The 14,355-nt window shown below is 36.6% G+C and overlaps 2 protein-coding genes across 4 annotated transcripts; both read left to right on the top strand.

Annotated features, from left to right (window-relative positions):
- Positions 1-486: 486 nt before the first annotated feature.
- On the top strand, positions 487-13,782 carry LOC149817379 (kinesin-like protein KIN-14L). Of its 3 annotated transcripts, XM_089987869.1 has the most exons (5): positions 572-603; positions 4,479-4,652; positions 6,404-6,592; positions 6,756-6,959; positions 13,583-13,782. In XM_089987869.1, exons 3-5 carry the CDS (start codon positions 6,491-6,493, stop codon positions 13,691-13,693), a joined length of 417 nt encoding a protein of 138 aa, XP_089843995.1. In that variant the 5' UTR covers positions 572-603; positions 4,479-4,652; positions 6,404-6,490; the 3' UTR covers positions 13,694-13,782. The 3 variants fall into 3 exon arrangements, 1 of the variants encoding a protein (XP_089843995.1); XR_016427722.1 differs by lacking the exons at positions 572-603; positions 13,583-13,782 and having other exon boundaries at positions 4,496-4,652; positions 6,728-8,619; XR_016427721.1 differs by lacking the exons at positions 4,479-4,652; positions 13,583-13,782 and having other exon boundaries at positions 487-603; positions 6,538-8,619.
- LOC149817378 (agamous-like MADS-box protein AGL29) lies at positions 12,076-13,782 on the top strand. The gene has a single exon (XM_089987868.1). It carries the CDS (start codon positions 12,637-12,639, stop codon positions 13,348-13,350), a length of 714 nt encoding a protein of 237 aa, XP_089843994.1. The 5' UTR covers positions 12,076-12,636; the 3' UTR covers positions 13,351-13,782.
- Positions 13,783-14,355: the final 573 nt, after the last annotated feature.

Here is a 14,355-nt window from a genome sequence, read left to right as displayed (position 1 = left end):
ATTTCACAAATTATACCTGGGTTCATGTATTAATCAGACCTTCTGGTGCAGACCCGGATCTTAATCGGGTCTTCTTATTTATCAGGCCCTATAGGGTTTGGTTCGGGTGGAATCTAGGTAAACCTAGACCCGTTGACACCTGAGAAGTTTTTCAATTGTAGGAAAGCCCATTAAGAGCTTATTGAAACCAAATTGAACCCGAGGTCGTTTCAAACCCAAGTTCAGTTCTCATCATCATAAAACCAACCTATATAGGCACTACCCCACCATAAGCAACCTCGGTGCTGCCACTGTAACCCAAGGCTTTTGTTAAGAACCTTACTGGACAAAAAGAACCCTACACTTGGACGATTTCAATCTTCAAATGTCAGCCTCTATCAAACCTAAGCCGTTCATCATAAATCATCCCCTTCCTGTTAGAAGGGCATTTTAGTATTTCTGTTACAGGCCAGAAATGAAAGGTTCTCTCGGCGCCCATCGCTTTCCTTTTTTTTTTCTTTGATATTTTATACAAAGCGTATAAAACGGAAATAAACGTTCTAGAAGCTGCTTCTATCCAAATTTGCATAGACGCTCGTCGTTCACAAATTTCGCAAAGTTCTTGTAAGCGTCTCTCTGTCTCTTCCTCTCTCGGCATTTCTTTTTAATTTAATCTCTCAAATTCCGTGATTTTTTCCCGCTATTTCGATTGACTTATCGGTCGTTTCTCATGAGGATCTCTAGTGTAAATGTTCCCGTTTGGTTCGTCAGAGCGATTTTCGCGGTTCGTTTTCAGGGTTTCGCTTGGGATTCCCCTAATCTGTGAACCGTGCCACTCTGTTTTGGTTGATCATATTAGTTGCGGTTGTAATGGGATTTTTTATATAAATCTACCCTAGAATGAAGTCTGATGTTAATGATGGATGGTTTGTTGTTCAACTCTTTCATTGCCCTTTTGTGTGGTGTGGAGAAGATGAGAGATTGCAGTGACATGGTTTGAGACGTTGAAAGAAAAGAACGCAACGTGATGGATCCAAGGGGATTGGAAGAAAAGGAGAAGAAAGTGAATGAACGAGAACCATCGTTAGGGCTAACCATTGGGTTTTGTTATAGGGTTTCAGGAAGAGATAGTCTTAGCTTTGGTAGAAGTTGGGGTTGGAGTTCACACCCACTTTGTGGTGAAGAGTGGAATGAAAGCAAAAGATTGGTGCCAGTCTAATTATCCCCTTAAACCGATTTACTTCTGTGCCTCAAAAGACGTCGTTGGTTTGATATATGATTCCAAGTAAATGAAGGAGAAGACCGAGGTTTGGTTTTCATCCTTCCACAAAAGCAGAAATGCTCACAACAGGTGTCTATTAAAGACACCTTAATCATAACCCACAAGAGGGCACAAATAAGAGAACTCAAGAAGAAAATAACAAATTTATTCTATTCACATAAAATGCTTAAAAAGCATCGTTGCAATGAGAGGAGAGTTACCCCTATTTATATACATAAGAGAGAGAGAGATAAATGCCTTTAAGGGGCTTTAAAGTTGTCATTGGAGCTAGTCCAACAGCTCCATTTGTATCCGTTGGACTAGCTCCAACGGCTCTTCAAACTAGTCAACATGAAAATGTTGACTAGTTTCATGTTGACTAGTTTGAGTCTAGGTCAAAAAGAACTAAACAACCTAAAAAAGACAAAAAATAAATAAAGAAAAAGGAAAAATATAAAAAATATACAAATATACATGTATTATATATAATTATATATACCTATACATTTATGTATATACACTTTTTAACACTCCTCCTCAAACTTACGGTACAATGAGCGAAAAATTGTTTAAGAGGAAATGAAATCCAGGAGCGGCGAGAGGTTTGGTGAAGAAATCTGCTAATTGGTATTTTGATGTAACACAAGATAGATCAATGGTCTCATGTTGATATTCTTCTCTGACATAGTGAAAATCTATTTTGATATATTTAGTGCGATCATGAAATGCTTGATTGTTAGCAATGTAGATCGCACTCTTGTTATCACAGCACATGCGTGAATCTTTTGTTACTTCAACTCCCATGTTAGCCAGCAATCTTCTGAGCCAAACTACCTTCATTGTTGTGGTGGTTATAACTCGGTATTCAGCTTCAGTTGACGAAAGAGAAACCTTCTGTTGCTTCTTGTACCGTCACGAAATCAAAAGATTCACCTAAGAAAACATAAAAAATCAGTGGATGAGTGCCTGTTATTGGGGTAACCTCCCCAGTCAACATCAGTATAAGCAATCAAATCTAAAGAAGATGAAACAAACAAGAAGATGTGAGAAAGAGAAGACTTAATGTATCTAATAATAAACAAAACTGCTCCCATGTGAACAAAAGTGGAAGCGTGCTGAAATTGACTAGATGTGTGTACAACGTGTGCTATATCAGGTCTAGTAATTGAGAGATAAGAAAGTGCTCCAATAAGTTGTGTGTAAGGAGTGAGATCTTCAAGTGGTTCTCCATCAATTTGCATTTTTGTGTTGACAACATTTGGAGTATCAACTCTCTTATCATCTGTGATTTTGGACCTGAAAACAATATCAAAAGCAAACTTAGCTCGAGGAAAATAAACAACTTCAATTCCTAAAAAATATCTCAATAAACCTAGATCAGTCATGTCAAAATGATTTTAAGAAGCTTTTTAATGTTTTTAACTCCCAGTTTGTCTCCTCCGGTGATGATTATGGCGTCTACATAAAGAAGAAGAAGAAGAAGAATCCTTGCATCAAAAATCTTAACAAACGAAGCAGTGTCAGTAAGGCAAATTCTGAATCCAATATCGTTCATAACATGACTAAACCTGTCATACTAGGCTTTTGGTGCCTGTTTAAGACCATAAATAGTTTTTTCTAAACAAAGAACTTTACCCTTAGTAACACTTATATCAGGTAGTGCCTCCATGTATACTTCTTCAACTAGGTTTTCATTGAAAAAAACCTTTTTGACATCCATTTGAAATATTGACCATTTTCTATCAGAAGCTAAGGCTATTAAGGTCCTAACTGTGGTCATCCTAGCAACTGGAGCAACAGTTTTTTCGTAATCTATGCCATACTTTTGGGAATATCCCTAGGCCATTAATCTTGCCTTATATCTTTCAAAGAGTTTCATCACTCTTAGCTTTAATCTTATAAAACCACCTGCAACCTATAGGTTTCTTTCCTTGTGGAATATTTTGAATAGTCTAAGTGTTAGCTTTTTCTAAAGCTTCGAATTCTACCCTCATGGCTTCTACCCATTAAATATGTTTTTCGGCTTGAGCATATGATGAAGGTTCTATATACGGGTGTATTAATGCAATGAATGCTTTATATTTGGGAGAAAAAGATTTATAGGATACAAATTTAGTGAGAGGTTTAGAGACTCTAGATGACCTTCTGTTTTGTACTTCTGAATATTTTTCTAGTGCACATGGAAGATTGGATCCCCTACTTTTGGAGTATTGCAAACAATTGGTGTCTCTATGGGTTTGCTCTTTATTAATTACGTTTTGTTCTATATAGAAAGGAATACTCAGTTACTTCCTTGGCCTTTTCAAAAAAAAAAAACTTTTCTTTTCCAAGAAGGATACATTTCTTGACACATACAATTTTTCATTTTTAATATCAAAACACCTATAGTCTTTTTGGTTATCTGCATAACCTAAGAAAGCACAAGGAATGATACGGGGAAAGAGTTTATTATTCTTGTTAGTGAAGACAAAACATTAGCATCCAAAAACTCTTAATCTAGAGTAATCAAGAGTTAATTTAACAAGTTTTTCAATTGAAGTTATATTTTTCAAAGAAGAAGATGGCATTCGGTTAATGAGATAGGCAGCCGTTAGGGTTGCTTCAGCCCAAAATTCTTTTGGTATTTGGTTTGCTATCAATAAGGTTCTAGTAGTTTTCATAATGTATCTGTGTTTTCATTCGGCCAAACCATTTTCTTGTGTGTGAGACCCAAAACATCCGAATGTATTGACTCAAATGGCCTAGATGAAACAAAAGTTCTATCATGAAATGATAATCTCTTCATTTTATCAAGAATACAATTTTTTAGAATTACAAATTTTTCAGAATTACAAATTTTTTCTAAACTTGGAAAATGTTAGATTTTGGATATATGAGGATGACCAAGCCTTTTGTGCTACAGGTCCAAGTCTAATTTCTGAACATTATAAAAAAATATTCTTGGGTAATTCTAAAAAATCTATATAATAGAATCCTTCTCTATGGCCTTCCCCAATCAGCTTTCCTGACTGGCGATCATCTACCCAACAACCATGAGAAGAGAAAGAGATATACACCCATAATCAGATATTTAAGAGACATATAAAATGTTTAAATTTGATTTAGGAATATTTCTAACTTTTGGGATAAAAAAAATTGGCGTTTTGAAAATTTTTGAAATTTTCTATTTTTTTTATTTCAAGGGATGTCCCATCGCCTATAAAAACATTTGACACATTTGAGTTGTTATGACATTCAGACAAACTATTACTATTTGGAGTCATATGAAAAGAAGCATCAGATTCAAGAAGCCAATAAGAATTACCAGGATCGGAAAAGAACGAAACAACTGCTCTGGTTGAGGCTTCAGTTGAGGAAGATGCTCATTCGAACTGAGGTTGAAGACTTTCCATTAGTTGCGCCATAGATACAGGTGCATTTTAATTGCCTTGGTTTTTTTATTCTTGTGATGAATCCATTGTTGCAACTTTCTTTTCATCTCTTCTTTTTAATTTGGGGCATTGAGGCCTATAATGTCTCGATTCATGACAACGGTGACAAATCACTTTCCTTTTGTCATAATCATTGCATTATCTGTAATGAAATCACAAACTTTTCACACACCCACACAAAAGGGCAAAAAGCACAAGCACACTAGTCACTTATGGACGTAGAGAAACTGAACACACAATAAAAAATAAAGTCTTTATTGGGTGTCAAATGCACAAAAAGTGCATGCCTTTACAAGGGGACTAATCTCCATATTTATAGAGTAAAGGGGAGTGAGAGGCTCCCCACAGTATAGATGTTGGGGCTCCCCAACGGCTAGAAATCTAGTTGTTGGGAGCTCCAACTACTATATTGTTGTGTCTTTGACAATATAACATATTACAAACTGAAGTAAAAACAACCCTTATTGGGCGACACCTATTACAAAAAAATTTATATTGGTCAACTAACCAAAATACCCTCGGAGGGTAATACATGTTACAATCCTGTCATATATATATATATATATATATATATATATATATATATATATATATATATATATATATATTATACAACCCATATTCTAACACCCCCCCCCCCTTAAACTCACGGAATAACAACTGAGAGTTTGCCAAGAAGAAAGTGGAATCTGGGAGATGGTAGCTCCTTAGTGAAGAAGTCCGCCAATTGATACTCAAATGACACATATAGTAGAGTCAAGAGTGATAGTTTTCTTCAATAACTCTTCACTATACATGCTGCAAATACAAATTTTTGTATATCAAACTAGTAAGAGCATTCATAAGTCTCACTTGTTAAAATGCGTTTGATTCAAAATCAAGAAAAGCAAAGCCTTTGCAAATGGGATCTCTGGTCTTCTTGTTTCCAGAAACTGTTGCACTAATATGCAAAAGGCCTGGAAAACCTTTAAATGCTGATAGCAAATCTCTGTGGATGTTTTTCTTCTTTGGAAGATTACTAATACAAACTCATACACTGCCTGGAATAATTTCAACATCTATTTGGCACAAAAGTGTCTTCAGAAAGCAAAAAATTTCAAACCAGAAATACAGTAAACATCATATGGTCTGCATGTTAAAGAAGTTAAAAAGAGCGATATAATAAGCAAAAATGAATCAATCTGATGGTAGAGACAACAACTATTTTGTCATCTGCATGAAAAAAAAAAAGAGTACCTGGACAACTGAAAAGAGGTGAACATTGCAGTAGACATTTTTATCTCAGGCACCATTTGATATGACATTAAGGCAGAATCTCACATTATAATAAGGCTCAAAGAGCCAACCATTGCTACATCTAGTTAGGATAAAAAATAGTGGCAGCTAAAAGTCAAAAGTACATCACTATGCAAATTGAACAAGGAGTATCATCCACAATGATACTGCATAAACCAAAATGTGCAACCATTCCAATCATAGATTGAAGCAACCTTATCTTCATACAGAAAATGTGCAGAATCATTGATCTAGGTAAATGTTTGAGTATGCAGAGATGTAGAGGACAGAGTGCAGCAACTTCAACTTTATGTGGAAAATACAGAGTCACTAATCTAGGGAAATATATGAGTTACATTGAAATGGTATCTTGCATAAATGGGGAGTGGTGAATCTTTTCTTATTCTTTATGATGCAATTTAAAGTTACACCCAACAATTATGTCCTGAAATTTCAGGTTTTGGCTGTAGTCATCAGAGCAGGTGATGCTCGAGAGCATGAAATCTTGGCTAAAATTAGAGATGTATTTTCTTTTATTCGTAAAATGGAACTCAAAAGAGTTATGGACACAATGCTTGTTTCTCGTGTTAGGATTCTCTATATACGATCCCTTCTGGCAAGATCCCCTGAGTTGCAGTCCATCAAGGTATTTTACTAGACATATTCACTTGCAATGAACTCAGGTTCTATATATTCAATCCATAGATTTTGCTCTTATATAGTTTGATGGAGTAATTTTCTGGGAAAGCTAATAATGAGATTTAATATATTCCATCCGTAGTGTTTGTGAACTTCCTTATGTTTCATAGGTCTCTCCAGTGGAGAGATTTTTAGAGAAAGCTAATACTGGGCGGAGTAGAAGCTCTAGCAGGGGTTGCAGCCTTGGCAGGTCCCCTGTTCATTATGATTCCAGCTCAAGAACTTCCATTATTGATGAACATATCCATAGGTTTAAGATAAACATAAAGCAAGTGAAGAAGTTCAAATTCTCATCACTTCGGAGAATTGACCAGGTAGTCATGCTGAACCTTGTTTTTTGTTACATGAAATCATGTTATCTGATAATTTTAGTGACTGCATTTTGTGTAAAGCTTGTGCACCTTTTAATAATTCTCTTTGATTTGCTTTCTCTTTCTAATGTTTTTGTTGGTTGGTTATTTTTGCCTTCCATCTTGTGGAATATTTGGGTGAACTTATAATGTGTTTTACTTGTTATAATTAGACATTCATTGTGTTCTGAACTGCATATTCTTATAAATGTTGTTTTGTATATGGCCTGTGTTGTGAATGGCTCTATTAGGGCATCTCCTTCTACATTAAATATTTCTCGGATTTTCATGATATCAAAGCCAATATTAAAGCATTTTCTAGTTGTGAACACACTCTACCACCATTATTTTTATTTTTACTATGCATTTGTGCCCACCCTAGCTTAAATTCTTGGCTCCGCCCCTGCCTCAAAAGATGAGCTCAACACTAACAAGGCTTCAGCTTCCTTGGATCCAAATTTTTGTCTTCAATTTCTGAAAATTCTCAGAAAATATAACAACATAAAACATATGGAATGTGAGAAAAAATAAATATAAAACAAATACAAGGAATGGAAATAAAATAAAATATATGATTTACTTCATACTATGAACCAGAGTTACCGGAAGCTTCTTAGATAGGTGGGAAGCTCGCTTCCCGGAAACTCGCTTCGGAATCACGATACTCCTTGCTTCCGAAACGTGATGAGAACCTCGATTCTCCCACGCTTCTCCTATACTTTCCACACGCTTCATATATTCTTCTTATATGTTCTCTTACTCAACTTTTCATGCTTTTTATATATTTTCTCTCACTCTTCTCGCTCACTTTTATGTGCTTTCTCTAAATTGGTAGCCATAACTTTTAAATTTTTAAAAGTTAAAAATTTAATTCTTACACAAAAAAATCATGAAATTTAATATTAATCACTTTTATTTGTGTTTCATTTTGATTCACATTCAATTCTTATATTTATTTTTTTATCCCTCGCTTCCTGCTTCCTATACATTTTAAAATGCATCACTTCTCTCTTCCGCTTCCCGTATCGTTTCCCGCTTTCGCTTCCTAGTCTGGCAACCTTGCTATGAACAGCGGGTTAATGTTTGGTGATATTGAAGGCATTGAACTATAGAGTATAAATCACCTTCGTTTATTTTTTTATATTTTGTTTTCATAAATCTGACCCTATGGATATGATCTATATGGTTTGTTGAATCATGTGATTATGACATGTAAGCAGATTTTAATTACTTCAAAAATTAATGGACCATAATGCACTAAAATTTCATGACTCAAAAAATCATATTTTTAGATCAAAATTATATGATTCAATGTTTGGTTCTTAACAAAAAAAAACCCGTAGCAAATACATCTATGTGGTCAGATTGAGTCAGCAAAGCTTGAACCTATGATTTCCAGCTCAATAGTTTTGTGCCTTCAACAACACCAAATATCAACCCCTTCCTATTTCTCAATGATATCCACAAACGTTACAATTGGTTGAATCCTATGAAACCATTTCTTAGAAGTTCATTGCTATCTTATTTTTGTGAAGCAATTTTTTTGATTAATTCATAGTACTTTTATTCTGATGAGAACTAATGCAATCAAAATTATACTTAAAAAAATATCAGCAATACCAATTCCCTCTACAGCCCAAATTATCATTTCGCCCACTCATTGCTTTCCTTGCTTAGTCCTTATTGGGGGAGCTTGAGTTGTTTCTATGAATTAAAAAACCCAGAACCAATTTGGGTAAGTTGGTACAAGAAAGTTAGTAAGATGAGAAATTTCACAAAGATTTTGCATTATAAGAATTCACATTTTTTCTTAGTTTTTTCAAATACACTTGCCTTATTGGTATTCTAAAAAATGCCCTACCTTACCCACCATTAGGACATATTGCTTCTTTTGTTGATCTAGCTTTAAGTAACTATGGTTAAAAGATTACAATGGTTAAGTAAAGTGGAAACTGACATAATTGCTCTTAAACCTTCACATAGTCCTAAGACTCTCATCTGCCCTTCATGTCATCCACTTAGACTATCTTCCTCTCTTCTTTAGTAGCATGTTTTTTTACTCTGACCCTCATATGATCATCTCAGGCTGTCTTCCTCTCTTCCTTAGCAGCAAGCGTTTCAACTTGCATCCTCCTAGGCCACATGCCCCACCTTATGTGGTTTTTCCAAAACCATCCTTGACAATGGCAAAACTGTTGTTTTACACATTTTCCAAGATTGGGTGTTGTGGATCTGTGATTTTTGAAAAGAAATTTAAAAATGGTTTGTTTTTAAATGTGTTTTAAAACTGATCTGGTTTTGTTTTAGAGGGACAAGGGCTTTGTTCTTCAAGAAATCATGTTTTCCCTCCTTTGGTTGGTTAAGGATCTGCCTCTTCAGAGGTGCAACTTTTCATCATTCTGTTCTTTTGCATGTGATCTGACATACCTCTACCAGATCTCCTAAAAGAAGGTGAAGCTGATGATGCAGGGCACCACCAACACTTAAAAACACAAGAAATAAACAAGGATATGTAAAATAGCAATAAGCATGCCCTAATAAAAATAAATTAAAGTAAACGGGCTTAGATAGACATTTTTATGACATTTGCCGAGCACAGACTTTGGAAGCACCTCTACAGGGTATGAGCTCAGGGAGGTTTCGATCCAATAGAGTTGACCCTAGGATTAGACCTAGAGCTGGGAAAGTAGGCTAAATGGTTTGGCAAAGTGAGGGTGCTCAAGCTGAAATAAGCTTTCAAGGTGGCATGATTCTCTCACTTTAGTTCTAGATACTTGAAATGAGGAGGACGACCCCTTATTTATTGGTTTCTAAATGTGTCTTAGGTCTTGGATCATAGATCTAGAATCTAGATCCTAAATGTCTAGATATCACTGCTGCACACCAGCCAACTCTTGATTGATCAAAGGAACTTTGTGGCAATCTGGTTGGCTGGAAGTTCTGCTTAGGAGCTAAGAAATCTAATTCATCAATCTGGTTGGCTAACCAAGTTCATTGAATGAAGGTCTAGAATAAGTGGAGAAGGGTAATCTAGATGATGCCTATCTTCATGTCTCACGCAGTTCTGGGCTAATGGTCGTAACTCTTAATGATAAATGTACTAATGACAATTCATTATTAATGATAAGTGTAACAACGACAAGTTTATTCTTAATGACAAGTGTATTAATGACAAGTTCATTCTTAATGATAAGTGTACATCCATCATGAATTTCTAATGACAAGTGTACCTTAAAATGGATTTTTAACCATAATTCATCAATTATTATTGATAATTCATTTATTCTTAATGACAACCTATGTAATTCTTAGCGATAGTCATATTGTTGTTAGAAATAAACCTAGACTGCTCTAATAGGTTGATTTGTTTTGACAACATCTCTATTTGAATGTCGGATCAAAGTGCAGTTTGGTGTGCTGGAACGCTAACATCCTCCACTTTAGTTTACTATGAAAAAATCAAATTTCATCATTTTGATAGTCAAAATCACACTTAAAATGGGACATACTTAAAATGGCAGGTTTTTAACTGAACAAACCATCTTGTTATGTGCATAATTTTCTATCCTAATATTACATTGACTTGATTTTTGTCACGTTGAAAAGCTAAAACCCTCTAGTTTAAACTTGCTTTTGGACAAAAATCTTGAAGATGTCATTTTGAAGGTCAAAAATAAAATTGAACCAAAACTTATCTTCATAAACACCTGAAACACCTTGTTTTCAAAATAGATTTTTACCAAAAACTATTGTAGTCAAAATTGGGGTTTCTATAGGTGCAAGTAGTGGTATGGGTACGTGAGAGCTCAAAAAGACTTAGATACCTTTGTATTTGAAATGAATATTTATATGGTTTTGAAAAATGTCGACCTGAGTTTGTAATATACATTGATACGTTTTTTTAGAAGAATTGGTACCCATTCCTAAAAAGTTTATACGATGCATATATTTTTACAAAGATACCTGTAAACTAAAATAGTTAAACATAATATGTAAATCAATTATTATTGTATAGTAATATTTTCATAAATTATAATATTTCAAACTTAAAAATAGTGTTTTCATAAAATGAAATTGTTGTTTGTGTGTAGAAATGTTGATAGAAATGAACTTGAGACTCAATTATAATGTAATAAAAACATGTTTCTACGTAAAACAATACAAGTTTTCTCAAGTAGTTGAGATGAGTTTCTTAAACATTTTATGCTTCTGTTTATGGTTTCATTAGATTAGTTTAATACCAATATGTTGGTATGTTTGATATCCCATAAGTTAGGGTGTATCAAGTACCAATGAGACTATGGTTTTACAAGGTCAGTTTCCATTAACATCTAAGATGGGAGTTAACCCAAAGAGGCATGTTGGAAGAGTTAAGAAAGAGGCAGGAGTGTTTTTTAGAATATCTTGTGTTTGCTTATGACCAATAAGGTAGGGGTGTGTATGGGAAAAACCCTTTTCCTTCTTATCAGTCCTTCTTGAGAAAGAAATATTTTCCATTTCATCTCCACAAAACATGTGATTTATTTGGAAATTTTCAGTCGTCTATTTGCAGAAGTTATTAACATATGCCAACTCATCTTTCCTCTTTTTTCGCTTGTTCGTTCTCGCTTTTCCTCTCCTTGACAATTTTGCTTTCTTTTCCTATTTTTCCTTTTTGCCCTCAGACAGACGCCTGGTATAAGTTTGGCAGTTCTCTTTATCCTGATTTCTCTATTATAAGAGAGCTTTTGTCACACCCCTACCCAAAGCTACTTTCTCTTGAAAGGGATGCTCAGGAGGGATAATACTTTTTCATGAGGGAGTAGGAACCCATTTTGATAGGAAAGATGTTTTTTTCCTTGGTCTCTAACCTGGTTTCTAATGGAACCTCCTTTATCACCAAACTCTCACCCTAGATGGTTTGGTCCAGGTCAAGTCTGAGTCGAACTTGACCCATTAACACCCCTAAGTGTAATCAATATATATATATATATATATATATATATATATATATATATATATATATATATATATATATATATATATATGTCATGTGTGTGTACAAATACGTACTCTCCAAATATATCAGGTAATCTTTTTTTTTCATATTTTGTCTAGAGAGCAGGTCAGGTCCAAGGGACCTTGGACTCAGTTCATTATCAAAATGAACGGCACCCAAAAACCATCCAAATCTTTTGGCTTTGAACAAATTTCAGCCGTCCATTTTTTCAGCTATTGATGCGGTCCCATCTACCAAGTGAATGCCATCCAATTTTTTCTGGAACCCACTCTAGGTGGAAACCATCCTCCTTTACAGCTTTTTTATGCCACCGTTTATCTTGATAATGGCCGGCATCTAAGGAACCTTGGACAGTTAACTTGGACCTGATCTCCTCTCCCACCTGAGGGTTGACTTGAGGAGGTGGAGGTGGTCATAAAAGGTAACATCCCCTGACAAAAGTGAGGCCCCCAACAGGTGTGTATCATTGCAAAATAAAAAAGGAGTATGAGAGATTATGGGAAGGAGCCAAAAACGGTCACAAAATAAAACACTTCACCCCACCTGGGAAAGCATGCAAATAGCCCATGCAACCCCACCCTCCCCCTCTCCCTCTCTCTCTATATACCCACCATCCTTACAACCCCATCCACTGCCAAAACCATGCCGAGGCATAGCAGCAGCACCTCCGCTGGTAGCAGGGCTGCCAAGCCCAGGGTGGGTAGGAAGAAGATAGAGATCAAGGAGATAACCAACGAGGAGTCCCGCCAGGTGTGCTTCTCAAAGCGCCGGAATGGGCTCATCAAAAAAGCCGGGGAGCTTTGCATGCTCTGCGGCGCGGAGGTGGCCATGATCATCTTCTCCCCTGGCGGCAAGGCATTCTCGTATGGCCACCCCTCCCTTGTCTCCGTCATCGACCGCTTCCTCAACCCCTCCTCCTCCTCCTCCTCCGGCCAGCACCATCACAGCCCCGACCCCCACCATTCGGCCGTCATCCAGCACCTGCACCAGCTCCATGAGGCTCTGGTGCAGCGGATCACCATCGAGAAGCAGCGACGCCTGGAGCTGCAGCGGCGGCACCAGGCGCTTGCTCACACCCGCCTCGGGTTCTTCTGGAACGCCGGCGTCGAGGAGCTCAGTCGGGACCAGCTCCAGGAGTTCATGGATGCGCTACAGAAGATGAGGTCCGTGCTGAACAAGCGCCAGCAAGAACTCATGAGAGGCACCGCCAACCCCACCCCCCGCCTTCACATCAACCTCAACGAAGTTGGTTGCGGTGCCGCCGACTACGACTTCAGTGATGACCATGATGAGTCTATTGATGATCAAACTGCTCCCTTCTTGAAGGAGGATGCCTCCAAGCCCGGGGAGCAGTGAGTGGGATTGTTGTAGGCCACCGCCCTTCATATGGCGTCTTCCTATGTGTTCTTTTGATCTTCTTGCTGTTGTTGGTGGTGATGGTGGTGTTGAAGGTCTTTCATTTGTACTGTTGGGTGTCTTGATCGTTATGTGTTCTGTTGGTTTCCTTTTCTTTCTGCATGCATGTGTCTGTCTGTGTTGTGGGGTGAGCTAATATTTTTGTGGGGTTTTTTGCATGTTCTATGTCCAGCTCTTTCTTCATGTATGGTGTTGTGTCTATGTGGGAAAAGCGGAAGTTGGTTGTGGTCTGTTGGGTATTGATTCGTTGCTTTTGTTGCTTGTGTTGCTTAGGTGGGTGTAATGAGGATATTTTGATTTGTGATATCCCATGTATGTCTCAAAAAAAAGATGTCCCATGTATGAATAAAAAAGGTATTTGAGTTCTTGACTTTACGATTATGTTGTTTCTAAAAGATGACCAAAGTCCCTGATTAATTACTAGCATATTTATTTATTAAGCAGTTAAATTTTGACAACCCTACACAATGTTGAAAGCATGAGCTACATCTTGACCATGAGCAACATTTGAGGCTCAATATGGCCATGCATATGTACCAATGCCAAGGATCACATCATTTGTATGGGTTCCACACATTATGAATGGTATTCTAGAACCATAGAGATAGAGAATCAAGGGCCTTTGGATGTGCCAATTATCCTAGGCATGAAAACCATGAAAGGTTAACCTTGAATGTTGGGCCACTTTCCAACGTCTGCGGACCATGACGCTACCAGTGGATCAAATGGAAAACTCTCTCTCTCTCAGTTCCAATTAAGTGGGTTAGGTTGAGTTTCATTATATCTGAATTCTATGGAGAAAATAGCCCTAAAATTAAGCAAAGTGAACCAGGTTCAATATCGATTTTTTGTATACTATTTATTTCAAACCTTATGGGTCATCAGACTTGGCTCGGTATACGTGGATTGGATTAATATCAACTCAGACTTTACAGAGTTCAGTAA

Source organism: Nuphar pumila, chromosome 14, assembly GCF_984573655.1.
Source record: "Nuphar pumila chromosome 14, dmNupPumi1.hap1.1, whole genome shotgun sequence".
NCBI classification, from domain to species: domain Eukaryota; kingdom Viridiplantae; phylum Streptophyta; class Magnoliopsida; order Nymphaeales; family Nymphaeaceae; genus Nuphar; species Nuphar pumila.
The sequence above is the reverse complement of the archived record's forward strand: the minus strand, read 5'-3'. Positions and strand labels throughout refer to the sequence as shown.

Excerpts from the sequence above, each read along its gene's own strand:
- LOC149817379 (XM_089987869.1), top strand. The coding sequence starts at position 6,491 with ATGGAACTCAAAAGAGTTATGGACACAATGCTTGTTTCTCGTGTTAGG. Across the intron at positions 6,593-6,755 it reads CTGAGTTGCAGTCCATCAAG|GTCTCTCCAGTGGAGAGATT; the intron begins GTATTTTACTAG and ends TATGTTTCATAG. Across the intron at positions 6,960-13,582 it reads CACTTCGGAGAATTGACCAG|CTCTTTCTTCATGTATGGTG; the intron begins GTAGTCATGCTG and ends TTCTATGTCCAG.
- LOC149817378 (XM_089987868.1), top strand. The coding sequence starts at position 12,637 with ATGCCGAGGCATAGCAGCAGCACCTCCGCTGGTAGCAGGGCTGCCAAG.